At 38.3% G+C, this 23,718-nt stretch overlaps 2 protein-coding genes across 4 annotated transcripts in view; one reads left to right on the plus strand and one right to left on the minus strand.

Moving 5' to 3' along the window:
• Positions 1-558: 558 nt before the first annotated feature.
• On the minus strand, positions 559-15,621 carry LOC124078332 (transport and Golgi organization protein 1 homolog; the record flags this gene model as incomplete). The annotated part of the gene is given in 6 exon segments (XM_058572311.1): positions 559-710; positions 3,073-3,264; positions 4,855-7,669; positions 9,508-9,594; positions 12,490-12,623; positions 15,429-15,621. Coding segments are annotated over 6 exon segments (3,513 nt in total), but the record flags the coding sequence as incomplete, so codon positions are not given.
• A 3,706-nt stretch (positions 15,622-19,327) lies between these two features.
• Taf1a (TATA-box binding protein associated factor, RNA polymerase I subunit A) overlaps positions 19,328-23,718 on the plus strand; it is a 29,983-nt gene continuing 25,592 nt past the window's right edge. The window contains exons 1-2 of one of the 3 annotated variants that reach the window (XM_046423081.2): positions 19,328-19,426; positions 21,049-21,181. In XM_046423081.2, the coding sequence (XP_046279037.1) occupies positions 21,061-21,181 (121 nt within the window). In that variant the 5' untranslated portion in view covers positions 19,328-19,426; positions 21,049-21,060. The remainder of the gene's footprint in view (positions 19,427-21,048; positions 21,182-23,718) is intronic. The other 2 variants (XM_046423082.2, XM_046423084.2) reach the window with 2 other exon arrangements.

Here is a 23,718-nt window from a genome sequence, read left to right on the forward strand (position 1 = left end):
CCCCAAATACCCTTTTCTTCATGTTTCCATTTCTCTGAACACATTTCTTCTGACTGCCAGCTTCCCCCACCGTCCTCCACCCCAGCCTGTCTAATCAACAACAAACCACATGTCAGACTCCTGTTTGCCCTTTGCCTGTGCTTCAAACACATCTCAACTACTTTCTGACCTTATTGATCACCCTTCCAACCAGAATAAATGCATTTATGGACAATAATGTTCTACCATCAAATAAATACCTCTCTTTCTGCCATTATCTTACTGTGTTTCAAGTGAATGCTGTTATCTCCCTGCCAGAATGAAAGGTTCTGAGGGGAAGAACCAAGTTTTTACAGGTGTACAAATGTCCAGCCTTGGTAGACAGCAAATCTTCCTCATATGCTAAACTAAGTAGCCATTAAGCCACACCCCTATGGCTTTTGTTTCAGGAGCTATCTACTCAAAGGGTCAGGAGTCATTTTCATAAAGACATTTTAAGTTCTTCACTTCATGACCAGAAGCCACTTAAAAACTAATAAATAATCAACATTCTAATTGAAGAAACTATATCAAACTTACCGTCTTAGAGAAATAAAGCAAGAATGAATATAACAAGAAAAGTATGTTGTCCAAAAGGGTGGCATCTGCTGGCTCTTCCACCTTTATCTCTAGATGGTTTTCTGTATCAGCAGCATCAACAGGAGTATCTTCTGTTATAAGTAGCTCTAAAACTGAAAGGGGGAATGGCTGTTTTATTTTATGCTATAGAATAAGAATTGTCTCTCTTCAGTTTCAATATTCACCGAGTGTTTCACTAAATATATGAGTCACAGTGCCTGGAATATGTGGCTCTCCTAAAGACAATTAACACAGAGAAGAAAACTTCAAAATCCTAATTAGAGCTGTCAGACCCTTCAATTATAAAATGAACAATCTCCAGTCTATTCTCCAATACTTCCATGACCATACAACTGCTATCAGAACAATATTTACTCAAGGAAAATTTTTAAAACCAGAGATATATAGACAGGGTCACATTCAACAAACATGGATTTAGTGCTGGTGAAACTTTGTGTTAAAAATTTTAGGAAAGCTGAAAGAGAGGGAGTCTTGGTTTGCAGATTTGCAGGTGGAATGAGCCAAGGCTTAACACAGCATCTGGCACCTGGCAGAGATACTCAACAACTATTTATTGAATGGACAGATGACAGCTATTTAAAAAGAACACAGTAATACCAAGAGAGACTAAAGGGAATTGGGTACAGACCTGCATTGAGGCTCTGTGAATGAAGTAGAATTCCAGTTAGACCTGAGAGCTTGTAGGGGTGGAATTTCAGTATGAGTTACATGAGCCTGGGGTACGTTTGATTAAACAGCTAGGAGTCCAACATGCAGTTATTAAGAAGTTGGACCAGTTGGGCTGGGGATGTGGCTCAAGCGGTAGGGCGCTCGTCTGGCGTGCGTGTGGCCAGGGTTCGATCCTCAGCACCACATACAAAAAAAAAAAAAGATGTTGTGTCCACTGATAACTAAAAAATAAATATTAAAATTCTCTCTCTCTCTCTAAAAAAAAAAAAAAAAGAAGTTGGACCAGTAGTTGCCTCTAAGGTCTTTCTCAACCCTGAGATTCCATTCACTACTATTTTTTTAAGCTTTTGCCTAATTTTTTTAAATTTTTTTTTAGTTTTTGATGGACCTTTATTTTATTTATTTGTATGCAGTGCTGAGAATCAAACCCAGTGCCTCACATGTTAGACAAGCGCTCTACCACTGAGCTACAACCCCAGGCCCTCCATTCACTATTGGTCTATGAATTTGACTGCTGGTGAAGTCTGCCCCATTGGCTCAGCATCTCAGCACCTGAGACACATTAAATGACATTTGGGAAGATTTTACCCATAAAGGTCATTGACATCATTTTGTGGTGGAACCTAAAAGGCTAGGTAAATAATTCATTCTTAATTTTGTAAGCCAAGTTTTCCCTAATCTTGAAAGTTTTGGAGCATGAAAATAACAAATCTTAATGGTGCGTGATTCATTTTCAGAACCTTATGGAGTTAAAGACAGTTCAGAAGTCAGTAGTGTTCATATATGGATGCAATGTCTTCTGGAAAATGGGAGAACTGATATGTTATTCCTTCTCAAATTAACTGAATCCCCCCTGCTATGAGTTCTCCTACACTCTGTGTGTGCAGATGGGGCGGGGGGCAGGGGTCAGATCAGTGCTGCCAAGCCCTGCACTGGTGCAGGATAATGCTATAGCTATGCTTACAGACCAGAACCTTTAAAAACACAAAATACAGTAATTATGGATTCATAGCACCATACTGGATGGATAAAATAAAACAATTAGTCATCATCTAATTTACTGATAAAATAAGAGTGAGCAACACAAAAGTAGAATGCTGTTGATGCCATTATTGGGGATTTTTTTGAAAAATTGTTTCTCATCTCCCACTGGATACTGTGCACTATGATGAAGTATTCATAAGTGTCAGTCTAAAATGGATTGCAGTTCTGTACTGCTTCCTGTAAGTATATAGTATTATAAAGATCTGGACCATTGACTGCATTTGAAAAAGTTTAATTACCGTGTGCAGGAAGCAAGTCAAAACAGGACTTGAGCTATATTACATTCCATTTAGAAGAAAAGGGAAAAAACACAGAATTTATGAGACTATGAACAGTGATTCTCAAGCTAACTTGTACCAGGCCAGACTTTCCTGGAAGGCCTGCTAAACACAGATTGTGGGTCCCACCCCCAGAGATTCTGGTGCTGTTGGTCTGGTTGAAAACTACAGTTTTAGAGCATAAGGCCTTTGAAGAATAATATTTTAGTTGTAAATGGTTTACACAAGCTAGTCATAGCTAAACATTTGCTTTTAGGTGAGTTACAGTCTCTGACCTATTTTTGATTTCTAGTCATCTTTATTCTTGCTTTTCTCTCACTTAAGAGATTTTTTTTTTTTTTTTTGAACTCACATGTACCTATATCACTCTCTGCTCTATTTCATACCTTTGGCAACAAATATCCTTGAAAGCCTTCATTATGATAATGCCTCTACTTTGTAGAGAAAAATTGGCAAGATTTACCTGGGTATACTTTCTCAGTAATTGGGATCTGAGACACTTCTGAGACACCCATGTCCTCCTCAGTCACAGGTTGACTCAAGAGGCTGGGCTCTTCAGGATGGTTCACATTAAAATGAAGACTCAGGAGGAGAGACTCTTCATGAAGATTTGTGTTCTCTTCAGGAAAATCATCTTCATGGGGTGGCTGCATCTCTACAGGGGAGAAGAATGCATTGAGCCAGCTGGATGACACTATCCACCCCCACCTTAAGCCCAACGATCAGCACTCCCCCTCAGCACACAGCTCCAGATACCTCAACACTGCCCTCCATGTCCTGGCATGCGCCCATGAGAACAACTGGGCAAGGATACGGGAGGGTTAATTGTTTTCATCCCATTTAAAGGATGACTGAACTATACAGTCAAATTTATAAAGAAGCCTTTAATCCAAAGTATTTCATAAACAAATACATTTATGATAGAGGCTTCAATAACTTACCTTCCCTTGGCAAACCAACATACACCCACATGAATAAATGTGCAGAAGAGAACTCTGGTCCAGAACAAAAATGTGAAATCTCTATTCTGCTCAGAAATAACAGGAACTCTTTCATCTACAAGTGTGCTGGTCTCACCGAGCCAGTATAGAGAAGGGAATTCCGTAAGTCTAGCTTGCTAATGTGCCTTTCAAATATGTTCAAAGTAACCTAGGAGCCAAATGGTGAACCTATCTCCTTCCTGAGCTCAGGACATAAACCAATAGGATCCAGAGCAAAGATTATCTCTTTACAGCTTCATATTCTACCCTGAACATTCACCTGTACTTTGCATTCTTATCCAAAATATATCTGCTTTGATTAAATGTACAACTGTTTTCTTCCCCCAATTATCAGGTAAAATTAGCACTCTTGGGAAGTAAATTTTCCAATGGCTTTATGTCCTTCTGGAATTCTTATCATATACTCTCAGTTGAAATATTTCACTTTGAAAAACAATGGATAGAGATGATCAAATATGAAACCAGGAAACAGAAAGCTTTTATCAGGATATTGGCTCATTGTCAGTCTGACAAATATTTAATTGAAAGACAGTTCTTTGTGTCAAGCACTACATTACAAGGCTTGTCATCCTGGTTCCATCCTTGATTAATATGAATGCAAGGACCTTAGAACCCAGTGAAGTAAAACCAGAATAAGTGACCTCTCCCCCAAGAGACTGGAAATAGCATGGTATCCACAAAAGATAAATGCTGGGGAGGGGAATTCAGACAAGCTATCCATTAAAAGTTATTCTAGGGCTAGGGTTGAGTGATAGAGCACTTGCCTAGTGCAGGTGAGGCACTGGGTTCAATCCTCAGCACCACATAAAAAGAGATTAAATTCTAAAAAAAAAAAAAAAAAGTTATGCTAGTCACTCCACACCCACATGATCTAGTACAGGTATTTTATGATTAAGAAATTATGTTTAATAAAGCCTTTTTATAATTTTAACATAAAATCTGTACTGTTAACAGGTCTACTTTTGTGCGTTAGTTTCTCATTTATATCTTTCTCTTTAGCTTTTTATAAAATTTCTTTTTGAACATGCTAACCAATCCCAACTGTCCTAAAGGAAAAAAAGAATAAGCAATGTCCTTTCATTCTCTAGCCCAAAAGAATGAATAAAGGAACATATGGGGCCCCTGAGTCAGCCTTCTTTCTCCTTTAGGCACACGGAAACTGAACAGAACTTTACAATAATACACGAAAACACCTGGATGGAACAACTCCTTTTCTCCAGCTCAAGCCGAAGGCAGGTATTTACCTTCAGCTTCAGCCAAGATTTCCTCTAGAGGAGGCGCTGTTATCAATGGAGCAGTCTCCTCCACTGTGGAGTGCTTGTACCTCACAAAATAGATCAAGTCTTGGATATCATCAAGCACTGCAGCCTCTTCAAATATGTTACTTTCCTTTATTCCTATGTCTCTATTATCATTCACACGATTATCAAGCATTTGCTCTGCTACGCTCAAAATGTGTGACTCAGAGGCACGGAAGACCTTATCTAGAACTTTTTCCACGTTATAGGGCAGGCTCTCCTGCTGTGCTGACTTCAGCTTTAATGACATTTCTTGCAACATGGCTTCCAGTTCTTGGACATCAAAGTACTTCAGGAAGCGTTGCAAGGACTTTTGTTCTGTAAAGAAGCTGCGGATTATGGGCAAGTCTTCCTCCTGATCGCTAAGCTCTGACTTTAGGGCTATATGTGGACTCTGTGGGAATATTTCATCTTCAAGGTCTGCAGAAGCAGGACCCTGGCTTTTTGCATCGGTGATATGCCCTACGTCCTCAAGGTCCTCTTTTGAGATTTCTTTTCCAGTAGCCTTTTCTGTAGACCCTAAAGTGTTCAGATGTTCCTTAGGGTTGTCTTTTTCAAGATCGTCAGAAGCTTTACCCTGAAATACTTCACTTATCCCTGAAGTCTGAGTGTTTTCTTCGTCACTTCCGTCAAAGAGTCCCTGGGCTTCCTCATCTGCCAGAGGACTTTCCTCCTTTCCCATTTCCATATCACCTCGTTCCTTGTCCATCATGTCTACCCTTTTGGATGTGGTTTCAGTTTTCTTAAAAATCTTCCAAATTATATTCATTTTTTGTTTGTTTTCTTTGGTTTCTAGATCAGGATTGATAGTCTCTAAAATTGCTTTCTCAAGAACGTGCTGGTTAACATTCTGAATCCCAGAATGTTTTTCTTTTGACTGTTTTGCACTTACAGCATTTTCATCCTCTAGTAGCTCTTCAGGGGGATAATAATCCTCCTCTACTGCTGCTGTCCTTTCGGTATGGAGACCTGGTACTTCTACCTCGTCAGTTTGCTCTGTTTTTTTTATTTCCTGTGTCCCCTGTGTTGCCTTAGGCTGAATCAATTCTTCAGCCGAGGACTGCTCTTTACCCTCATCCTTGGAAAGCCCTATCTTCTCATTTACTTGACTAACTGTAACAACCACATCTCTTTCTTGTTGCCAAGAAAGATTTTTTCTGGGACTGGGGACCTCTTCTTCCGGTTCTCTTAACAAACCAATTCCATCTGGAGAGGAGAATCCAGATTGATTTTCAGTTTTCAGAACTAGTCCCTCTTTAATTTCCTGAGGTTGATGCTCCCCTGAGTCTATGTGCAGGGTTGGTGTATTTACTGAACCTGGCTCTTCCATTCCATCTTTGGATGCATCATTTTGATTATCTCCCAGGAATGTTGTAATACCCAAGGATTCTGGTGGTTTACTCTGTTCTTGGGTCATCAGACTCCCTACAGTTTTATGTAGAGATTTATTCTCTAAGCTATCTTCCAAAATCTTCTCTCCAGATGAAGACATTTCTTCATTCACTTCTTTTGAGTCTTTTGAGGTATGGATAACTGCTTCTTTTAGGTCATCCTCTTTGTTTTCAAAGGCTGATTTTAATGTGTCCTTGTCCTTTTCAACAGCTAGCAATGAGCTGAGCTTATTGCTTTGGGGAGAAGTATATGCAATCATCCCTTCTACCTTCTCATCCTCTAATTCTGAAACATCTTGCATCAGGTGCTTCTTAGGCTCCTGAACATCTGTCTCTTTTCCTTTAATATGAAGTTCGATGTCCACTTTTGGCTCTTCATCATTATCTATCTTAGAGGTTTCCACAAAAAGACCATATTCTGCACTTTCAGGATAAATATAATCTGTTGCTGCTTGTGGTTTCTTCTGTTTTCTATCTGGGACTAAAGCTTCCTCATTTTCTTTTTCTTCTTCTGAATAAGAATTCTCCAAATCCATCATATCTGTTTTCTCATCACCACCTGTGCCAATAAATAAAGTATCCTCCAAGGTTGTCAGTATATTTTTATCATCATCCTTGATGCCCGGGGGCAGAGTTACCTCAACCTTATCTTCTTCATTTGAATTCTGCTCTTCACCTATTGAATATTTCTGCACTCCAAACTCCACTGGGAATTTCACGTCTTCTTCACTTATAAAGGTTAGTAACGGGAGCTCCCCAAAGCTTTCCTCATTCTCCTCTTCTTCCTTATCAAATGCATAATAATCAGCATCCAATTCCTCATCATCAAAATCATCTTCTAGTGAAGTCACCAGTCTGGTCATCTCATCATCAGTCACAAGTGTATCAGCAGTAGAGCCAAATTTGGTTTTCAAGTCTAATGTCATTTCTTTTTTCAAAAGCTTATAAGCATCAGTCTTCTCCTGTTCATTTGAGACCTGAGAACTATTGCTGGTTTTGTTGGTTTCACTTTCTGGCACTTTCAATTTATCTGGTAGTATTTCTTCAAAAGGTTCAAATGAAGTTTGTTCACCCTGAGCATTATCTGTTTGACTATATGCATGAGGATGGTTCTTCTGAGCCAAAAATTGTTCCTCAAGATCCATAGTGTTTTCTGAGAATGCACTTTCAATTTGCTCTGAGTTTGCTACTACTGGTTTAGGTTCAGGTTCAACGTCCTGGGAGACTTCAGGAAATTGTTCCACTTTTTCTATAGCTTTCTCAGAATCTTCATTTGCAGAATCATACAATTCCAAAAATCCTAGAAGTTCTTCTACATTATAATTATCAAAATCATCTCTTCCACCATCAAAACAGACAAAATCTGTCTCCTGGTAAGGAAAAGAAAAACATTAGTGTGTCAATAACAAAGAGTCACAAAAGCAAACTCATCCACGCTCCCAAATACAGGATTGGTTCTAAAGAATCTTTAGGATCAACCAGATTACCCTCCTCCAACCCCCATTGGCTCACTCCATCTATGGCTGAGTAAATCTGTCTTTTTCTAGACTACAGTATTAAAAAGTCTATTCTTTCTCTTTCTCTCTCTCTCGCTCTCTCTCTCTCGTCATATTCTTTAAAAAGCATAATGAGTAAAAATGGTGACAATTTGGTCTCCAACTGCCTGACTCTTGGGTCTCTCTCAATTTGCTCTGAGCATAAGTAGGGAAAGGCAAGGTATCACTTATAGGATCCTCCAGCTCTTAATATCTACACCTATGTTTCAGAAATTTAACTCTTAATCCTTTGCTCAGGAAAAGCTGGAAGATCCTGCAGCACTGAGAAAGATGAATCAGTTTTAAAGTATCTTACTGAGATACAAGTACATTTGATGGAATAAAGAATGATATTAAGGAGGCTCCTCACATTATTATTACCACAAGAACAAACTGAAAACAAGATTCAACAAGGTATACACCTTCCTCTTCATCAGGGTTTCACAGTCACTAAGATCTCTCTCAGGACTATCTATATATTTATCTAGTCTTCCTTCTTGCCACTAGTAAGCAAATTGATATAAAAGGAGCCATAGTATGAATGGAAATTAAAAATAAAAAATTCCATCTCCTAATTAAATCTTCATAATATTCTGCGGGGGTTCCGGGGGTGGGGGAGGCAGTTCAATGTAGGAGGGATGAGTGATTTCCTCTCCCCATCACATGCATTTCTAAGCCATGAGGGATGCATGTAATGGGAAATATAATGAGAAGGCAGAGTTCAAAACACATGAGTTCTCTGTAATCAGTGAACTGCTGTCACAGCTTAAATCCCAAGAACTCTCTTTACCAACAATGAAGTCCAACAAGCAACAGAAGTGATTTTATGGCCCGAGATTATGAAGAAATTTTAGGAACAACAGCAACAAACAGGATGACTTTATCCATTCAGCCCATCTAATCTAAGAACTGTCCTAGCCTAGCAGCTTGCATATTCTACAGCCACGACAAAGAGCTGCCCAAAGATGTTTCAATGTTGGTGGGCATCCATTACTATACAATTTAAAACTTTAGAAAATAATCAGCTGAAGTGAGAATTCTAGAACACAAAATCCTTTCAGTCACAAAATCAATTTAAGTCAGAGCACCATACAGGAATGCTGTATAAAGGAAGCAGTTGGGGCCTTAAAAGATCTGAGACTGAACATCACCTGAAACGCTCAGGTCCCCTTTTCCAAATCTATAACATGACTGATCCCATATATGACTAAGAATAAGAAAACCTTTGTAAGTACATATTTCTAGCCTAGTATAAAAGTTAGAGTTTATTAATTTAACCTAAATATACTTAAAATGTCTAATAACTATCCAATGAGTTTTGCCTGTAAAATGAAATTATTTACCTCTTAAATTTAATAGCCAAGTACAAATATATTAAATTATTTTTCACATATAAAACAGAAGAGAAAAGCCCCATAGTTGAGTAAACAGCCTTCTACAAGAATATCTGTTTCAACATATTAGACAACTTTCAGATTATAATATAATCACCCTTGAATGCCTTTCAAACTTTTTTTTTACAGGTAGTCTGATTTCAAATGAAAATCTGATACACAAATGTTAGATTGCCCCCCAAACACATTATAAAACTTTCAGAAGCAGTTAACTGAATATAACTGGTGGATTTATAAGCCAGTTTACAATTGAGAACAAAAAAGAAATCCATAACTTACATTTGTTGGAATTTGTAGCTCTACTTTAGTATATTCACAAGCTACCTTGATGAAATCTTTTGGAAAGTATCCAAAACTATGGCCAACCTATAGTGCAAAAGAGACAAATATCAAATAAATTCTGTACAAGGAATATAAATAAGAGATTTCTCAGAAGTGGCAGGAAATATACACATAATAGATAGGTATATGGTATAACCAAGAAAGAAAGTTGCTATAACAATTACACTGAGATTATTATTCCAAATAAAAATTAAGTACAGAACTGTTAAAACAACATTTCCAACCACTGAAGTTTTCTTTTTTACATTTAGCTTAATTCTCAACACAGAGCACATAAAGTTAAGACTTCTGAAGTAAATAAAAGATCTGCATAGGAGATTACTGTATATTATATGGTTAAAACTATGTAAATCAAAGCTGGTTATAAATGCAATTCCAAATAACCTCTAGCAAGAATTTACCTGTACATTTTGTAGCATTGCTCATAAACCAATATTTATGTCTTTCTTAACCAATACACAGCAGTCATGAAAATTAATAAGTAAAAACAATACAAAATCTCTAAAATGTATTACCACTATAGCAAATGTATTGATAGTATATGCTTTCCTAGCTTTTTCCAAATCTACTTTTACAAGTACTTGGGGAGAAAATAAAATTACAATATAATGCATACGAAACCACATATCAAGCTTCAGTTTCACCGAAAATAAATCCTCTGCAGAAAAGAACGCCATTTATTTTCAGCACCAACAGCTAAATTATATGAAGTTACATAAAGTGTACAAAAGGTATATAAAGTTCCCCTTGAGAAAGACACTCTTATTACTAACTACTGACTAAAAGGAACAGAAGATTCTTGCCAATAATTAAAGGAAACTGATAGGCAAATCAAATGCCCAAAAAAGAAAATTAAAAAAGGCATCTTATCACTACCTCTAAAATATCCCCATTCATGAATGTTCTTGTTATATCTAGAAACCATCTGAGAGCCAGTATTAGTGGTAGAATACTGCCATGAAGATTAGATAAGACGGAGCAATTAAAAGCTTCATCACTGCAGATAAAGTCTGAGACTCTAGAAAACCAACAACATTGCAGAATGAAAACTAAAAACTCGAAAGGAGAATCATTTTGAAAACTAAATAAAGAGTTTTTAATTTCCTAAGTATAACACTCATGACATGAGAGGCGAGTCTGAGGGGAAATACAATTTTCCCTTCTGTTGAAAATTCTATTAAGGTTAAATTTGGAAAAGGGAAAGAAACCAGAGATGTATGGAGAAAGGAAACACATTTATCTCTTCTTAATCTGTGTCAATTGAGACCATAGATTATATAAAGCTCCATAATTACACACTGGGTGGTATCCCATTTCTTGTGATATGAAAAAGAAATGATGCAGAATCATGGAAGCTCATGACTGGAAATAATTTTTATATCTAATTTTGCTTCCATACATCATCCCTGCCAAGGTGCTGTTGATTTGATTTGTGGGTGGGGAGCAAAGAACTGCCACAAGAGAACAAATTCTGCATAAGCTACTATCAGAACAAATGTACTTAAGTGCCACTGCCCTGAAAGGAAATATTCAAAAGGAAGATGGATTAGACAGGGGTCCTTTCCTAACTGAGTTTTTTACTTTATAGGGAGCTAAGATAAAACACAACCTGACTGAAGGCAAAGAAGACAAATGAATGCCACAGGAGCAATGCAAACAAAGTGCCACCCAAATACTCATCAGTCGGCAAAGATCCTTTCTGGTCAGGTGCTGAAAGCAGGGCTCCTCAGGAAGACAAGATGAGTGCTGCCACCCAGAATGGCCAGAGTCCTAGGGATGAACATAGTTAACAGGCTACAATGTGACAGAAGAAAATGTAAATCAAGCCCATTTATCCAAAAGCTCAAAGAAGGGGAGAAAGATGACTACTATATGAAAAATGCCACTTAGGTACATGGAAAAACAGTTCCAAGTTTAAAGATTACCAATCCTATTTGGTATACTTGAAAGAAACAATAGATGGTTCTTTATATGGAGTACTGCAACTGGGACTCTGTCTAAATATAAAGTTTGTACCTAGAGGCACCATGTTTCAAGATCGTTCCCTAAGAATCAGAAATGGCAACAAAATGAAACTAGTTTTCCCATAGGGATTACTCTTATTTTCTGCTGTGTGGTGTTTTATTTAGGGTGAGAACTTTCAGGGATGCAACCCGGAATGTCTCTAAACTGGAACATTCCTACAGTCATCAAAGACCCTTGCTACTATTTTAAGTAAACAATCCACATATCACATTTTTTTAAATGAAAAGGACAATACTCATAAGTCTCTCAATGAGGTCACTCCTAGTGAATCTCCCCATTTAAAATATCAAAGCATGATATAAACAATGTCATGTCTTTCATCAGAAGATCCATACAACTGGCTGGAAGTAGAACCCCTGTGGGAACCTTCAGTCATAGAATATAGGAAAAGCAGGAAATGGATGACCCAGAAGTTGCAAAAAAGAAAAAAAGGGGGAAAAAACAAAAGCACATAATGAACATAACATTCTGCTTCTTTAGAGTAAAAACAGCACAAATGATTAGGTAAAATACACAAAAAATCAACTTTAAATATGCATGCCTGAGTTACTATCTCAGACTTAATTTACAGGATTAACTCTAATGTCCATGAATCCTTCCCTTTTGAAGCAGCAAAGCTAAGAATTGTCAGGTTTTCACCATGACAACCTTTATGATGTGTAGAGCCTTCTGGAACTTGATGTGAGGGGTAGCAACCACAACCAGTTCAGTTCTGTTTCAGAAAGTCTCCTGACTTTCTATGCTGTGCCAGGCCTAAGTCGTGTTAGGAGCACAGGGCCTGGCAGAGAGGTCAGGTTAACTCTACAAAGACCCCAAGAAATCAGTCATTTAAATCTACACTGCTGAAAAACCCATCAAAAGTAAGAATATAACACCTGTCAAACTTTTACTTACGCTTCCGGCCCAACATTCTGGTGATACCTCTGCAAGTTTATAGTAGACATATACAGGGTCACCTTTTTTAAAATTCACAAAACGACAATCTGGGCCTCTGAAATCTTCAAGAGCTTCACCTCGATACATTAACACTGTATATGAACATTGAAAAAAGAAAAACAAACATTAGGATTTGATTTTTCACAGTCCATATTGACTCATCAGGAAATATGAATCCCACTATGAACAAAAATCAAGTTTTTCCAGTACTCTCTGGAATCACTTTTAATTCACCTGCTCAAAGTATCTAAAATCCTTAGAGATTTTATTGCTATAAAATACAATATTCCCTGCAATTAGACAAGGGAAAAGGAAGCTTCTCTATTTTTCTCTGTGCTGAGAAATAAAAAGCAATGTGGCTACCACCAACCATGGCTGGTTTCAGTGAAACTCTTGGTTCTTGCAGGCCTCAATTTTTTTCTGTTTCATAATCATAAAAAGCTTCATTTTGCAAATATGTAAATCCAAGTGTAGACACGGACAGGCTTAAGTATGGCTTCATGCAGAGGTAATAGGGAAGAGGGAAGAATATCCAGGAACCCCCAAGGGGTTAATTAACTTGAACTAACCACTAAAAGACATTACCTTTAAGTGGCTGCAAGTGCTACCATGCAGCCGTAAACACTGTCAATTTCATTTGCAGCAGAGTTGCTGTCTCTGTGTTCAGGATCTGGGTAAATTACCAGGAAATGTATTTTCTCTGAGCAAATATTGTTGACTATATTCAACATTGTTTCAAAACATTCTCATTCGTATTTTTTTTTTAATAAACAAAATCAAAAGTGGGTATCCTATCTGACAAGGAACAAGTTTAACCATGAGAAAAGGTCAGGCAATACCTTCATGCTTAAAATGCAGGACTAGAATCACAATTGATCTAGAAACTGGTAGAAGCAACATTTTTCTTTTGGTTGACCAAATACACAGTTTCTGATTTAAGATGAAATGGACAATAGATGTATGTAAAAAGCACAAAGAAGAAATGGAAATAACACTTTTTCTAAAAGCCAATTAGCAATAAAATACACAAGAATGTGTGTTTTATAAAAATATATGTCTGAGGAACAAACACAGATTTGGAGAGGGTAACTTGTTTTTTTTTTGAAGCTAAAATAGGACTATTTTCAGAACTGTCAGCATCCTAATTCATATATAATTAAGAGGCCATGTTGAAGGTGAGAGACACTTTAAGGTAGGGAATTTTCATCACAAGTGGAAATGGCAATGTTTCTCTTGTTCCCCCTTAGGTCATAAAGGATTTACAAATCAGTAATATATTAGGTGACAACATAATGCATACTATGGAGCACCTATTTAGTTCTTTTTTTTTGAGCACTTATTTGGAAGGCACACAAGGACACCTGACATACACACCTCACTACTTCCTACAACACAACACAGACCCACCTGCTGTGTTTGGTCACATCTGTTTGGACACAGGCCATTTCTCAAGTTATGTTACCCCACTGAACCTTACCAACACCATGTCTTAGTACTGAGGAAGCATCAGTGATGAGATTGTCCAGGTAGCCCACGTAGGATAGTGCTTGATAGCAAAGAACAGCAAACATTTTACCATGCTGGAAGCCTGATTTTGTTCACCCAAAACTGAAAGGAAATATCATGGCAGTTGCTTTGCTTTTCTGAGTGTTTATTTACTCCAGCCTTAGGGTTACCTCTAGGAACTGCTTAACATATATTGGAGACATCTTTTTTCTTTATTGGAGTGGAACAAACAATTCAAATTATAAAATTTGTTTTTGGTAACACCAATTTAGGCATAAAGAGCTCAATGGTAAACTTCTTGGCCTTTTTAGCATGAATATTTTAAAATATGTACTGCTTATAATTTATGGACAACACGGTCATCAAGTTACAAGGTTACTAGAAATCAAGCGGGAGGCCATAAAAAGTATTCTGGGCCAGTAAATATATAGAGGAAAGAGGTTCCAACAACACTAGCGACTGAGTCTAAAACTGAATTATTGGCTTATAAAAATCTTGGAGTATTTATTATTGTTATTGCAACAAACCTCTTCATCTGAATCTGAATGTCTACATCCTCCCCACCGCCCACCTCCAATCCAGGACTGGGAAGCAATTCTGTCCGCTTCCTGTGCACAGAAGAGGCTGCAGTTCCCAGGTGGCCGGTGCAGATCCTTGGCCTCTTTCAAAAGCAAAAGATTATTGGCCCACCTGCTACCCTACCTCAAATATGAAGGGAGGTTTCTATGCACAGAAATGACAGGACTGAAGCAGAGTCGGGCGGAGACCTCGGAACACATTGCGTGCCTGGACTCGGTGCTCTTCCCAAGCCTAAACTCTAGTCCCTGTTAAAAGGCAAAACCAGCCCAATTCCCAGTGCAGCAAAAGGACGAAGGGGCCAGTGAGCCTTTCCCAAGGAGCCCCACCATCAACCTGCTGCTGGGATTAGGGCCACCGAGCCCTGGAGAGCATCTGCCCTGATACCGCACTGGCCCAGGTCCCTGTGGCGGGGGCAGAAAAGCACTCTGCTACAGCGTGGGGAGCCGCGGGCGCGCAGCGCGCAACCCCATCACCCACTGAGATCCTAGGCGAATCCTGGAAGGGAATAAACTGAGAGCTGTCCCTGGGGAATCATGTTTCCCAACCCCCGCCTCTGTCAGTAGAGAAAAATAAAACGCTGGCAACAAGTGGGAGTCGAAGCCCCCTGCAACCCGAGTGGGCTGGCCGGGGCGCCAGCAGAGCCGGAGGGGACACACGCAGGGTCCCGAGGCTCTGTCACTCCTGCGCCCCACCCGTCGTCCTGCGACCCCCTAGCCCAGCCCGCGGGGCTGGGGACCCTGGGATCGGAGCCCCATGCAGCCCCGAAGAGCCACCACGGAGACCCCGGGCCGCCCGCCCGCCTGAGCACTCACTGCTGCATTCGTCATCTGCACAGAGTTTGTGCTTCGAGAAGCGCCGGCCGGTGCTTGGGTCCGGTTGGCCCCGCACTCGCCAGGTCGGACAGAGCACGAACAGCCAGAAGAGCAGCCCCGGCGCCGCAGCCATGTTGTGGTCATCTCGGGGAGCCGGTGACGCGGTGGAGTAGGCTGCGGCGGGCCTCCGGGGGCGGAGCCGGAGGCGGGGCTCAGGGGGCGGGTGGGTAGCGAGGCGCGGAGGCGTGGCGCCCGGGAAGGCTTAAGCCTTTCCCGGGTGACACGTCAGCAGGGATATTTGGGGGTTGATGCACAGACTCTACTGGAGAATGCACGGAGCAGGAGCTCCGTCTTTCTCTAGTGGAGACCTTCTCCTCTAGTGGAGACCTTCTCCTCTAGTCGCTGCCGTGGCAACTAGGACTCTCTTTCTCATCCAATCACCTGCCTTTCCTTCCCTTTCACAAGGGACCCTCTGCGTGATTCCAGTCGTCACCCACCCATCCCCCCCCCCCCCACTCCGCCAACTGGTCCTTTCTGGCTTTCCTCAACTTCTCATTTCTGGTCTGCAAGTATTCTGTATTTTGTAATTTCTCTTATCAGCTAAAAAGAAAGATTATAAAATCAACATTTAAGGCCCGGCTTCATGATGCACACTGTAATCCCAGTGGCTCTGGAAGCTGAGGCAGGAGGATCTTGAGTTCAAAGTCACCCTCAGCAATTTAGCAAGGCCTTAAGTAATTTATGGATTCCCTATCTCAAAATTAAAAAAATGTAAAAAAGGGCTGGTGATGTGGATCAGTGGTTAAGCACCTAGATTCAATCCCCTGTGCCCATCCTCCACAAATCAACATTTTAAAAACCAGAAGCACTAAAACATCAAAGAAACCCAAAGGCCCTTGTAAACACAACTGACTTTGCTTCAAAGGTTTTTTGCTTTTTGTTTTCCACTTCAAGTTAACACTACCTTTTAAAAAAAAAATCACATTTTTGAATTTATTTTTTCTGACCTCTAAGAGGGATCTTACATTTTTCTACTTCCCTTTCCAAGACTATTTCCTCTTTTGCACTGTGTAATCTTAAATTTAAATCTGAATTAGTTGCATTGATTTTCCTTTGTGTTAATAGTCAAATTATGATACAATTTGAATTATTGAAATGCATATGGAGGGGTTTCTTTTCTTATTTTTAATGAAAACTCATGTTTTTAAAATTAGCACCTAGGGGACTATAGGTGGAGACTTAATATGTAGAGTCATCAGCATGATAATTGTAATTAAATAAACACAAATCAGTTCATGCTAGCTGATTTCATTTACCATTATAATCAGCTTTCTCTTCTATAAAACAGCACAATTAGTCCTAAATTGACATTCACTAATTGTATATTAGAGTTTCAAGGAAAACAATGAAGAGTTAGTGACTATCATAATGATTGAGATGTGTTTTGACATCAGTAATTATTATTATTTTTAAGATGGGGGTCTTGCTATGTTGCCTAACCTGATCTCCAACTCCTGGACTCAAGCAATCCTCCTGGCTTGGACTTCTGAGTAGTTAGGACTACAAGTCACCAAACCAGCCTAGTAATTATTGTTTAGTAGATCTCTTTTTGGACACTAAAATCACTACTAATATGATTGTATATGTTTGAAATTGATTTTATGAGCAACATAAAGATTTGATGCAATTCCCATCGAAATACCCACGAATTGGTGTGAATATAATTTGTATACAACCAGAGATATGAAAAGTTGTGCTCTATATATGTAATATGAATTGTAATGCATTCTGTTGTCATATATAAATTTAAGATAATAATAATAATAATAAATGTCATTTTTCCAGAACGAGAAAAAACAGTCCTGAAATCCATTTGGAAGAATAAAATATTCAAAATAGCCAAAGCAATTATAAGTCAATAAAGCAAGCTGGAGGCATCATCACAATACCTGACTTCAAATTATACTACAAAGCTATTGAAATAACCACTGCAAGGCTCTGTCATAAAACCAGATACATAGACCAATGGGAAAGAAGAGAAGACACAGAAAAAAGATCCAACACAGTTAACAGTCATCTGATCCTTGACAAAGGTGCCAAAAACATATTGGGAGAAAAGACAGGCTTTTAAACAAATGGTGCCAGGAAAATTGGTTATCCATATGAAGACAAATAAGACTAGACCCTGTACAAACTTGAAAGAGATCAAAAGCCCAGGAATTAGACCAGAAACTATGCAAATCCTTGGAAGAAAATATAGGTTTGAGACTCCAGCATATAGGTACAGGCAATGACTTTCTTATTAGAACTCCTAAAGCTCAGAAAATAATGACAAGAGTTAATAAACAGAATGGCATCAAATTAAAAAGCTTCTGCACAGCAAAGAAAACAATTAGTAACATGAAGAAAGAACCTACAGAATGGGAGAAAATATTTGCTAACTACTCTTTTTTTTTTTTTTAAAGAGAGAGAGAGATTTTTTTAATATTTATTTTTTAGTTTTCGGCGGACACAACATCTTTGTTTGTATGTGGTGCTGAGGATGGAACCTGGACTGCATGCATGCCAGGCGAGTGTGCTACCGCTTGAGCCACATCCCCAGCCCCTAGTTGTGTCTTTATATACTCAGGGTAATGATGGTAATCTCATTCCACTGTCTTTTCTATCTACTATTTAGATGTGTTTGAGAACTTTAAGAAAAATCAGAAAAACTCTTCCCTATTTTCATGAGAGCATGAATTTTTAGCCATATAAAATCTGTCCTGATGGGTTTTGGTTATATTTTTATACCTCATGAAAAGGGAAGAAATGTTCGCCAGGTCAAGCCTCTAAACTAGAAGCTAATAACCATGTTATCTTGTGTGCTCTCTTCCTCCACATCATCATTTAGGTTTGAGTGAGGCCAAGAACTAATGACACAAAGAACAGAAGGAACTTTTCTTGTGATTACTGTATATTGTTTAAAGACAGCAAAGAATCAACTATTTGTAGCATTTTGAAAAATCCACATATAAACTTTTACTAGACTTTAAAATTTCTTCTTTGATACTCTGGTTCTACTCAAATGGTCCACTCTCAGAGGGGAAATTCAGAGAATCCTGGGAGAGTCATTATTTGTGAAGTCCTAGTTATGAACAAAATTCTTTATTGCAATGACTTTCAAGGTGCCTCCCTTTAGCTTTCACTCATTAGTGTTGGTTTTGTTACCTGATGCTATTAAAAAAAAATCTGATCCTTATCTCACACATCCCTCTCACAAATATTGTAGAAGTACATTGTGATCCCACGAATCCTTGTCCACGGCCATCTTTCCCAGAATTCCTCAACTGTCTCTCATTTCACAGGGTTTAATCAACCTCCTTCCATCCTATTTCATATAAAGTAATCAACATTCCTTATAAAAGCTGACAGCACTTGGGTCCCCAGAACAATCCTTGTTGAGAAGAAAAAAAGAAATTCATGACCAAATAGTAGAGAAGGCAGCCCAGTCACTTAAAAGCTAAAATTGCAATAAAAGAGAAAAGAATGATCAAGGAACCAATTAAAAGACTACTCATGTATTTTTCTTGTAAGAACCATCAGCCATGCTTCCGTTTGCACAGGGCGTCGGAAAGCGAAGCAAAATCCAAAGGACCATCGGTTAAAGTGACATCTTACTCCCCTGGTCCAGCCGCCGTCCCCTCTCCACAATCTCTATTTGCAATGGAAATCTTACACCTTCTGGATGGGACAGAATGATGTAAATCTCTGGCCAAACAAATGGGAAGGCAGCAGCCTATAGTTAGTTCCTGGTTCACTTCTGTTGGCCGGTACCGGCTCAACGGGCGGGCAACTCCATTTCCACCATCAAAGGAGGAGTTGGGGCGGGGCTAGGTTTTGCGCATGCTCCCAAGGCAGGTTTTTGGGCATGCTCAGAGCAAGCGCACGCTGACAATTTCCGGTGAGAGCTTTCTCCTGGAGTGGGAGGCGGTTTACTGCGGAGCCCCGGCGGTAGGTGGGTAAGTGCTGCGAGTGTAATTACGAGCTTCCGTGTTTAGAAGAAGACAAAAAGGGTGTGCTTGGATTTACCTGTGTTTTCCTTCCGAGTTTTTTTCCTAATGCTCTAAAACCTTGGGTTCTGGGAAATGAGAGCAAGGTGGAGAAGCTTTGGTTACTGTGGCAACCATGTGTTACCGATTCTGGTTTTTGAGGATTTGACAAGAGAGAATTTGTGTTATAACTCCTCAAAGTACATGCTGGGTCTCATTCAGAGTCACATTTCAAACTCAGGTGTTTAACCACGGAAATTGACTTTAAAAGACTTAATTCTGGTAGTAATGTGGAAAAGCAGTATTTTAGGCAGGGTAACTAGTTAGAAAGCTAATTCAGTGATTAACACAATTTCAGGGTGTTGTAGAATTCCAGAGAAGAGAAAATATTGTAGAAATTCTAGGAGGTAGGATCAGAAGCTTTAATGCTTGGGTCGATGTGGGAAATGAGGGAGAGAGACACTGAGCCTCTTGAGGATTAATTCCAAACTCGCTTTGGCATTTGTATTTCTAGTTTCGTTTGCCACCTGAAATATCATTGCGTCCTACCTATCCCTTGTCCTAGTTCTAGTCATGCCTAGTAGTTTTGTGTTCTCTGAACTTCCTTGTCCTCATTTTGTGTGTGTGTGTGTGTGTGTGTGTGTGTGTATGTGACAAGTTTCATAATTTCACTCCCTTAGTTTTTTTCAACATATTATGGAAGAAAACAATAGTGCCCACCTCTGGGTTGTTGTGGAGATTAGTATGTAGTGTGAGTGTGTGATGCTGTGTGGGAGGGATAGAACCCAGGGCCTCATGCACACTAGTCAGGCACTTTACCACTGAGTTACATCCCTAGCCCCAAATTAAATAGACCGGGTATGTAGTAAAGATCCAATAAATATTAGCTACTACTATTTGTACTGTATTTGTTATTTGCATTTGTTGTTTCTTTCTCTAGGCTTGAACTTTTTAAAATTAAGGGGAAATATCTTTATGTGCTTGGAACGTAGTAATAGTTGAGTAATGGATTATTTATTTTGGCTGTTTCTGACATAATTAAATGCTTTTTGGGTGGGTGGGGGGGTACCAGGTGTTGAACCCAGGGGCACTTAACCACTGAGCCACTTCCCCAGCCTTATTTTGTATTTTATTTAGAGACAGGGTCTTACTGAGTTGCTTAGGGCCCTGCTAAGTTGCTGAGGCTAGCTCTGAACTGTGATCCACCTGGCTTTAGCCTACTGAGCTGAACAGAGCTGCTGGGATTACAGGCCTTGGCAAATTCATTCTTTATTTAAAAGAACTGCCAGATGCCGGTTGGAGTTGTTGTTAAATGGGTAGAGTCCTTGCCTAGCATGTGTGAGGCACTGGGTTCAATCCTTAGCATCACATAAAAATAAATAAATAAATAAAAGTATTGTGTCCATCTACAACTAAATATATATATATATATATATATATATATATATATATTTTTTTTTTTTTTTTTTTTTTTTTAAAAACCTACAATGCATTGGATCTTGCTGCTCAAGTGATATTTATTATTGGCTGTTTTTCTGTACAATCCAGAAACTTGTGGATTAAGATATACCAAAAGTAACTGATATTCTCAGTTTGGAATAGGTATGAGTGATTTCAGTGAAGAATTGACAAAGACCATTTCAAAGGATGACCAGGTGGAAACATCTGTGCTCACTGGTACAGGAATGTATTTTCCTTGGCTTCAGAAGCATTTAGAAACTGTAGGTAAGTAAAATAACGGAACCATTTTAACTTTAGTGCAAGGAAGTAGTAGATTCAGTATGTATACAAAATGAACCATGCTGGTTTAGTTTTTAAGAATATATAAGTTGTTTTCTTGTTTTGACTGTAAGCAGAAAGGGAATCATAATAAATATTCTTTTTTCTTTTAGAATCCTTTTCTTTTGAATTAATATACAGTCTATATTATGTTGCAGCCACATTTTTTTTTCAGCAGTGCTTTCTGAGCACTAATATCTAATATATAAGTCTAAATATTGGGGACTTATACATGAAGAAGATATAGTCTCTTCTTTTGAGAAGCACATAGCTTTCAAAAAAATAATATTTTCCCTCATTTTTATCTAATGTAAATACAGGCAAAATTTTCTATAGGATAAATTCCTTAAAGATATATACAAGAATCAGTTATTTGTACATTGCCATGTTAGGTGGTATAACCCCAGGAATACGTTTGAATCAACACTTTCTTTATTGTGTCAAAATGTCTTTCTTATCCCAGCCTTCTTTCCCCTTTGGCAGTGATTCCTTGGCTCCTATGATTAATTCCAAACTCACTTTGGCATTTGTCTGTCTTGTTTAGATTGCCACCCGAGATATCACTGCAATGAATCTTGCTGGTCACGTGATATTTATCAGATGAAAAGGTGGCTGTTTTTCTGTACAATCCAGAAATTTTTGGATTAAGATATACCAAAAGTAACTAAAATTCTCAGTTTGGAATAGGTATGAGTTATTTCAATGAAGAATCCTAGAGTTTAGCTCCCATTTAAAAAAATTTTTACTCTGTCTTTTTATTTGATGATCTCAGTTAATCCTCAGTAAATTTATGTGGTAGGCATTTTAATATGAAGAAACTGAGTTTCACAAATTTATACTCCTAAGTATTGCTATCAGGAATCATGTCTATCTGATTTTAGAGCATTCACTTCTAACCACTGAGATGAAGGGAACTTAACCTGAGCATAATATTCCTTTAGATGAACAAAGAATATTTCAAGGAAAGTGTGTTTTGTTAGTTTTCTGGGCTAATTGCCAGGGATTGTTGCTGATTAAACAGCTTGAGTATAGGTGTTGTTAAATGCAGCCTCTTGATTTGGAGATCTGGATGGAGCATTGTATTCTGCATTTCTAATTAGCTTCTAGGTGATTCTAATGTTGCTAGTTTCAGAACCACATCCAGTAGCCAGGCTCAGGATCCCAAGGTGATTTATATGTACCTTATTAGTGGTTTATATGTACCTAGATCAATATAGTCTTTGACCTTTTCCACTGTCATATTTCTTTTTTTTAACTGTGTCCTACTTTGTACAATTTAAAAATTTAAAAATTTTCTTCTAAAAAGTTTATCAAATTTCCAGCACATGATGGTGTTTTAATTACATTAAATTATATTACTTTAAAAAGTAGATCTGGTAGAATCTAAATAGCAGAGATGTAATGTCCTTCCATTGCCAACCTTAAAACATTCAATGAAAAAACTTTTTATAAATGTAAATTTTGTATTGTTCTTGTTTTTGTAGTACATTTTGCAGTAAAAGTATGTCTGTATTTGCACTTATTTTTAACGTCCTATAAGTTTTTAAGTTTTAAAATTTCTTTTGGGTTGAGATATGTGTTAAGTTTTAAGTATTTTAATTTTTTAATCTTACCCCAGTTACTTCATGTATCATTAGGAATGTTAACTTTAGAATGAGAAAACATCTGGCATTAATTCTATATTTTAATGAATGTAAACTCTGAGAAACTTTAGTCACATAAGGAAGTAGAATGGAATTTAGTTAAGCAAGTATCAGATTTTCAACTCATGAGTTACTCACAAAAAATTACATGGTCTAGTTAAAATTATTAGAACATTCTACAGTTTTGATAAAAGAATTGGGAATCACTTGACTTGCAAAAGTAAATATTAGAATCATTCAGTTTTCATCATGTGTTGAAAATACCTTCAGGTAATATGTAATGATTTTGATTGTGAGACCTTGATTATGGGCATAGCACTCTAGGGGATTAATTTCAGGAAGCAATATACAAGGAGGTAGAATCTGCAAATTGATTGCTTTAAGAGGATCTTTGCTTTAAGAGGACCTATTGGTCTATTGTATTTTCAGGGGTAAGGGTACCCAGCCAGAAGACTGCTGGCCTAGAGGGCTCTGGTAGTTGTGTAGGAAGGAAAGCATAGTAACCAGTCACTTATATAATGAGGTTGTTAACTAAGTCCAGATATCCTTAAAGGAATCGCTAATACTTAAGGGATATAAATGCTAATGTCTATAGCTGTTTTTTTTTTTTTTTTTTTTTTTTTTATTGCAGTACTGGGGATTGACCTCAGGGGCACTCTTTCACTGAGCTACATCCCCAACCCTTTTGTAGTTTCTTTTTTTTTTCTCTTCCCCCTCACACCATCATATATGTAATTTTGTATAACAATGAGGGCCTCCTTCCCTCTTCCGTGCAATTACCCTTCTCCCTCCCATTCCCTCCCACCTCTCATCCCTGTTTAGTGGTAATCTTCTTCTCTT

Source organism: Marmota monax, unplaced genomic scaffold (assembly GCF_021218885.2).
Source record: "Marmota monax isolate L192 unplaced genomic scaffold, Marmota_monax_Labrador192_F-V1.1 WCK01_AAM20220418_F8-fsc00413, whole genome shotgun sequence".
NCBI classification, from domain to species: domain Eukaryota; kingdom Metazoa; phylum Chordata; class Mammalia; order Rodentia; family Sciuridae; genus Marmota; species Marmota monax.